This window comes from Dunckerocampus dactyliophorus, chromosome 7, assembly GCF_027744805.1.
Source record: "Dunckerocampus dactyliophorus isolate RoL2022-P2 chromosome 7, RoL_Ddac_1.1, whole genome shotgun sequence".
Lineage (NCBI taxonomy): Eukaryota > Metazoa > Chordata > Actinopteri > Syngnathiformes > Syngnathidae > Dunckerocampus > Dunckerocampus dactyliophorus.
The window spans coordinates 6,642,590-6,649,718 of NC_072825.1; the positions used below are offsets into that span (position 1 = coordinate 6,642,590).

At 46.1% G+C, this 7,129-nt stretch overlaps 1 protein-coding gene across 2 annotated transcripts; it reads right to left on the minus strand.

Annotated features, from left to right (window-relative positions):
* Window positions 1-124: 124 nt before the first annotated feature.
* Window positions 125-7,129, minus strand: themis2 (thymocyte selection associated family member 2). 2 transcript variants are annotated; one of them, XM_054781758.1, is made up of 6 exons: window positions 6,933-7,129; window positions 6,719-6,859; window positions 6,243-6,653; window positions 3,204-4,327; window positions 2,956-3,079; window positions 125-2,884 (listed from the first exon to the last, which is right to left on the minus strand). In XM_054781758.1, the coding sequence occupies exons 1-6, from the start codon at window positions 7,048-7,050 to the stop codon at window positions 2,778-2,780; spliced, it is 2,025 nt and encodes a 674-aa protein (XP_054637733.1). In that variant the 5' UTR covers window positions 7,051-7,129; the 3' UTR covers window positions 125-2,777. The 2 variants fall into 2 exon arrangements, with proteins under 2 accessions (XP_054637733.1, XP_054637731.1); XM_054781756.1 differs by having other exon boundaries at window positions 125-3,079.

Below are 7,129 nucleotides of genomic sequence, written 5' to 3' on the forward strand. Positions count from 1 at the left end.
ATCAAACATGCGATCGACTCACTGTGGCGACCACTGACGAAAAAGACCAAAAAAAAAACTTCATGGGCATTGAGGCCTGCATGTCAAAGATAATTGCAATATTTTATTTAAAACATGTTTTCTCATAAAGCACAATACATTAGGTGGCATCTTTCCATGCTACCTGGATGTTTCTATGTGCTGTGATGGCGTCATCCCTTTCTGGATTAATTGTGCACATTTTTTATGTTTAATAATAGTCTTTTATGCACTGCAGGCCATATTTACATGGCATTCGGGGCTTGCTATGATATGCTGTCATATGTTGTTCACTAGTGCAGTGTTTTACTGATTTCCTTCTCAGATATCTCAGTTTGTAGCTACAGTGGTGTGAAGTGTTTGTCCCCTTTCTGATTTCTGCATGTTTGTCACACTTAAATGTTTCAGATCATCAAACTAAATCATAACTATATAAATATTAGTAAATGACAACACAACTGAACACTAAATGCAGTTTTTAAATTTAACTTTTTATTACGAAGAGAAAAATAAGTTATTCCCCAACAGATTAATTGGGTATCAGTGTGGAAAAGGTTATAAAGCCATTTCTAGATACAGCGTTGGGACTCCAGCAAACCACAGTGAGAGCAATAATTCACAAATGGCGAAAACATGGAACAGTGGTGAACCTTCCCAAGAGCGCAGCGACAACTCATCCAAGAGGTCACAAAAGAGCCCACACCGACGTCCAAAGAACTGCAGGCCTCACTCGCCTCAGTTAAGGTCAGTTTTCATGACTCCACCATAAGAAAGACACTGGGCAAAAACGGCCTGCGTGGCAAAGTTCCAAGGCGAAAACCACAGCATAACAAAAAGAACATTAAAGAGATAGTAGGGAAGTCTTCGTCACACACAAGAACGCACAGGTGACTGCGCAGAAATTACGGCAGGAGACAAATATAACGGCAAGCGTTTTGTGAGGTCTGATTTTTTTGAGTAGGCTTTTTTGTGATGCAAATGTATTAATCTTCTGAATGCATATTGTTTTTAGAAGCCAAACACTTTACTTAATTGTCCCCAGAATGTAAGCGGAAGTATGTTCTTCATCACAGAAATCTGACCAAAACTGGACTTACGAGACCAAGTGGGGGGGTAAGTCGCTGTTAATGGACTGCAACGCTGTCATACAACTTCATGTCAAAAAATCCAAACTATCCCTCTAAGACAGGGGTGTCAAACTCGTGCCATGGAGGGCCGAGACACTGCAGGTTTTCTTTCCAGCCAGTCACTAAAGCAGGTGATTTTAATGATCAACACCTTCAGTTTGAGGGAAGGAGCTCATCAATTAAATCACCTGCTGAAGAAACTGGTTGGAGAGAAAACCTGCAGTTTGACACACGTGCTCTAAGGCTTGTCTCAATTTTGCCAGAAAACATGCTGATGATCTCCAAGACCTTTGGGAAAATAAAATGTGGTCTGATGAGACAAAAGTTGAACATTTTGGAAGGTGTGTGTCCCATTACCTCTGGCATAAAAGTAACGCGGCATTCCAGAAAAAGAACATCTTGTCAACAGTAAAATATGGTGGTGGTAGTGTGATGGTCTGAGGCTGTTTTGCTGCTTCAGGACCAGCCATCTCTTTGTGACCTCAAACTGAAATGAACTTGGGTTCTGCAGCAGGACAATGATCCAAAACACACCAGCAAGTCCACCTCTGAATGGTTAAAGAAAACCAAAATGAAGACTTTGGAGTGGCCTAGTCAAAGTCCTGTGTCATGTTCGGTGTGCTGCCCTGCTGCCGTCTTTCTGCCTTATATTGCAGCACACCTCCAAGCCTACCAGGAGGAGCCAATTATCACACCTGTGGGCAATTACCTACCAGCCTTCTTGAGCTGCCTTTTGCATCCAACTACTTTCTGGTCCTTTTTTGCCTCTGTTGTACGTGTAGTTCATTTTTCGCCTGCCAGGCCTTTTTTCCTGCAGTGGTGAGTGTCACTAGTACCTGCTTGGTTCTCAGCAGCGATTTCTGTTCGCCTTTTTTCCTGTCTGCTACCTTTTTTGCAGCTCCCTTTAGTTCTATTTTTTTCTCCCTGCTTGTTTCCCGTGCTAGCAGCGTTCTTAGTTTTCAGTTCTTACCCCGTGACTAGGTCCGGGTGGTTTTTGTGTTGTATTTTGTATTTGGTGTGCTTTCCCACGTCGTGGACACCTTTTGTGACAATAAATGTTGTTACACGGACTCTCTCGTCACTGCGTTTGGGATCCAGCACTCGTGGCGGTGGCCACTCATAACATCCTGACCTGAACCTATTGAGATGCTGTGGCATGACCTTAAAAATGTGGTTCACGCTTGAAAATCCTACAATGTGGCTGAATTACAACAACTCTGCAAAAATGAGTGGGCCAAAATTCCTCCACAGCGCTGTAAGAGACTCATTGCAAGTTATCGCAAATGCTTGATTGCAGTTGTTGCTGCTAAGGGTGGCCCAACCAGTTATTAGGTTTAGGGGGCTTCACTTTTTCACGTGGGGCCATGTAGGTTTGGATTTTTTTTTTCCTCCTTTAATAACAAGTTTAATTTAAAAGCTGCATTTTCTATTTAGTTGTGTTGTCATTGACTAAAAATTACATTTTTCTGATGATCTGAAACATTTAAGTGTGAAAAAGATGCAGAGAAAAGAAAACAGGAAGGCGGCAAACACTTTTTCACACCACTGTAAGAGCTTCAGGCTGGTGTGTCACAGTGAACGGCTGAACGTAATAGCTAAAAATCTTAGGTGGTGCAGCCCAGCATTGTCTCGCTAGTAGAAAGCCGCACTCTCCTGGGTTTCCTTCACCATCACTGCCAGCATGTCCTCCACTTCTTCGTAGTCGTCTGAGTGCTCTGCTGCAGACGTCCACGGTGACCCTGCGAGGAGAAGAATATTGGTAGACTCCACAGTTTGCAGTAACACAAAAAGACTAAAGGTTGTCCTTCACCTTTAACATGAGTTCCCACTCTCACATAGGTTTTGGGCGCGGCCCTTGCAGGCAAGGTCGGAGGCGCTGAGTGCTTTAGTGGCGTGATTGGCAGCAGTCTGTCGGTGAGAGTTGCCTGGCGAGCCTAAGAGGAAGTCAAACAAGTGTGGCTTTGAGTGCACGCTCGAGTGTTGTACCGCAGCAGCTTGAGGTGGTGTGTGTGTGTGAGAGAGATGGTGGATGTTCTCACGCTACTTTGTCGTACTTACAGGAGGCGGAGGCACTGAGCAGCTCTCGCTTCTGCTTCTTAAAGTCAAACTGGAAAACTCTTGGCTCGGCGTGCTTTGGGACGCCTTTGCAAGCCTCGTGGTCGACTCAAACTGATTCCTTTTGGGGGGTCTGGGTGGAGGCTCGTCCCTTGTCATAGCGTCCTTTAGGAACTGGTGCAAGAACCTGTCCGTCACCTCGGTAACACACTCCACGTGACACTCTGGGGGTTGTTCAACGGGCCACGGCAGGCCATGCTGGCTTTGACACACAGACATGGAGATCCTCTGGGCGGGTATCTCAAAGCAGAGCTCCGGCGAGTGCAGGAAGCTCGCCAGGATGGTGGGCTCCAGCGTGGCCCCCTCTACCCGGAGACACGGAAATCCCACAAGAGGGTCGACCTCCAGTTCGGGATCCCGGCTCACTGCTTTCACATTCAGCGGCAGCTTGAACATCCTGCCCAAGTCTTCCAGTTTGTACTTCTTGTTGTCGCTCAGCACCTCCACAAAGTGGCCTTGCATGTACAGAGGCAGAAAAACATCCTCATCCTCATCTCCTTCATCCACATCTTGGAGGCGCTGGCAAACGAGAGCGTCAACTGACTGCCTCTCAGTGCCTCCACATGGCAGCAGGACTTTTTGACAACCCACCACCTCCAGCTGCTCCCCAACACTCAGCCCAGGAAGACCTTCTTCCTCAACTTCCTCACAGTTCCTTGTGACGGATACCTTCAACCCTGGTGCTTGCATGGAGGCCACATAGAGCTCATAGACTGAATCAAACCCTCTGGGACGCCTCCGGAATTGTCCACCATACTGCTTTGAGACAAGGAAGTACTGCGACTTGCGGCTTTTCAAGCTGGACATCACAGTCATGGCTGAAGTTCTCTTTCCGTGGAAAACCAACAGGGTTCCCTTCTGGAGGTGCGGCAGCCATCTGCAATTAAACAGAGCACCCGTCTCCGGACCCTCCAAGACCTCCACGACAACAGGGAAGAATTCATCGGTCAGGGAATGGACGTCTGCGAGACTGAGAGGGGAGACAAAGTTGACCTCCTTGCACATGTCAGTGATGTCCACCACGTCCACCTCTAAGCTGGAGGGGAACCTCAACACGTTCTTCCTCACTGCGCACAGAATGGGAGAAGTCACGTCATTTCTGAGAAGACTTTGGGATCATTACGTTGTGTAAAAAGTATGGCTGTCAAATGATTGAAAAAAAATGAATAAAATTAATCACTTTTCAAATTAATAGCGATTAATCGCCATTTGCCACTATGGGTGAAATATGTCCATTTTTTGCTCTATTTTATCAACAGAAATGAACTAAAAGTTTAAATCAAGCTAAAACATAGCACACATGTCTGAAAATCTACTTGCCAGACTCTAGTCTCTAGTATCTATAGTATCTCTGAATAGTAACATTTGAATCACACTCAAACTGCTTTACAGTATTATAAGCCATGAAGGGATGCGTTCAAAGACACCACGTAACTTCAGCTGAACTCACACGTTTTGAACGTATTTTCTGTGATTTCTGAGCGTATGCGTTACGTTGGCTAACTGTTTTCTTTGTCTTTCTGTGTACTTAGACCACACATACATGCATAATACAGACATTGCTGTGATTTTGGCCATGTCAGTGAATGCACCTTGCTGTCATCTAGTGACAACGAGGAAGTGTTGTTCCCGGTACGAGCTGACTAGAGACCACTGTTGCCAACGCCTCAGTAAGAAAAGTAGCCATTGGCTGTACTAGAAGTCACTAGTTCATTGGTTCATTTGCATCTGATTTGCATATGATGTAACAGATGCTGTAGGGAAAAAGCATAACCTCGTCAGAGAGTCAGAAAAGTAGAACTAGAAATAAAATTGACTCATGGTTTGTTAATTTAAAATTGTCCACCACATCAAAAAAAGCATCCTCTGTTTATCTTGCAGTGAGGCCAGCTCGTTTAATTTGTCTCTTTCTTCCATCAGGTAAGTGACCGAGTCCGAAGATTGATAAACATTTATTTTTTAGATCTTGCTCTGCAAAACGGCGAGATCCACCCAGGTGGCGCCGCACCTTGTGCATGCGTGTTTCATTTGCGCTTTGGATTCGTAGAGCTCCACTATGTTCTCAGTGTGCCGCGGGAGCTGACCGCTTCCTCTGAGGCGGGGTGGACCTCTCGGCAGCACCCGCTGCTGCTCAGGGAGAACGGAAACTGCAGAACAATGCGTGCTTTCACTTTTAAGTCCCCAAGAACCAGAAGGGGCTCCAACGCCGCCAGAAAAAGTCGCTACATTTGTCTCTCGTCGCTTTTGAGAAAATATGTCGCCAAGAGGGTTCGGAAAGTCGCCAGATTCAGCGACATCAGTTTTTGTGATCGGCTTTGAAAGGCATTTTTCGGCATATGCAGATCACGTGTTTTTTACGGAAATCAGACAATACCGACAATCGATCGGACCATCCCTAATAAACTGTTTTGTGTTAACATTTTGAGCGCCAACCGCTGATGACATCATGGACAGATGACATAGCTGACTTCCGGTTCCGGGTTTCTATTTTGTTAGCATTTTTGTTAGCAAGCTAACCGGATGTTTTGTGATAGAAAAAAATACATTAAGAGCACAATTGGAGTCACGGAGTGTATTTACAACACGACAAGCCATATTGTACGCAAATTGAGGCAAAATTTTAACGAAAATTTTCAACTAAAAAACAGGCTAACCTGCTCCACTGTAATTTAGATCTTTATGCCTTTTCCTATTAGGATCAATACCAACAAGTACGTGTATATGCCCATCACTCTACGGAGCACAGCTTTGGAAGAAAAACAGGCTTTGCTACACATCTTAAAATGTAAGCCGGAGCCGCCAGCTACCCGTCAGTCAGCTACAGACCAGAAAATGTGAGTGTAATGTTAGCACTTTAGCATCACTTAGCTATGCTAGTGTTGCTAACATTTGTGTCCTCCTTGCCCACCTCATGAATAAAGAAAAAAAGCAGAATAGAAAGCAGGAATAGTGATGTTGTACAAAAAAAAGAAGTGTTCTCACAGTTCATGACGGCACAGATTTGGTAGACAGGACTGAGGACGAGGGTCTGTTGCCACATTGCGGTGTTAACGAAGTGGAATCGTTGAAGGCGCAGGCACGGCGAAGCCATGATCTCCCTGAGAGTGAAGCGCTCCTCACCCCCGCACATGTAGAACTCTCCACGCGTCGCCAGCGACACGTACACCTCGGCCGAGGCTTCCCCATTGCCTCTGATGTGGCAGCGACACCGATCGTCTTCGACAGACAGCAAGGTCAAGACTGCGCCCTCCCTCAGCGTGACATCTTCGAGGGTCATTTTGTTGCGGCTGGTGAATGTGACGGGGAGGCAGGACTCTAAATCCACAGGCCTCAGCTTGACCAGCTCCTCCACTGTGCTGTACGGCGTCACCTCTGGACTGATCTTGAACAAGCCTGAGAAGAAAAAAATGTCACCCATAGATCATTTTAGCTGCAGGAACGTCCCTTCGAAGGAGCACCTGTGTGGTTGATGGGCAGCTCAAACTTCTCATCGCTGCTGACATCTTTGCAGCAAACGGACAAGAGTTCAATGCCGGTGACTTTGATAACGTCCCCGGTGGAAAAGCACACCTCGTTCCCCGAGATCTCATAGATGGAGCCTTGAAAAGACGACAGCAGCACCGGTGAGGAGGTCTAATACTGACACTTCGTCTCACAAAGACGCAGGCCTACCTTGGAAGTAGACTCCCGAGCAGACCTGCAGGATTCTGGGCAGACATGTGCTGTTTAGTGATGCGATGTACTGCTGGAGAGGCAACACGCTGCTGGCTGCCATCATAGAATGAATCATGCAGACTATAAATGTGATAGTGGGGTGCCTGTCAGTCCAAAACCACAAAAGTGAAGGAGGAAGTCACAGATGCGTCTGC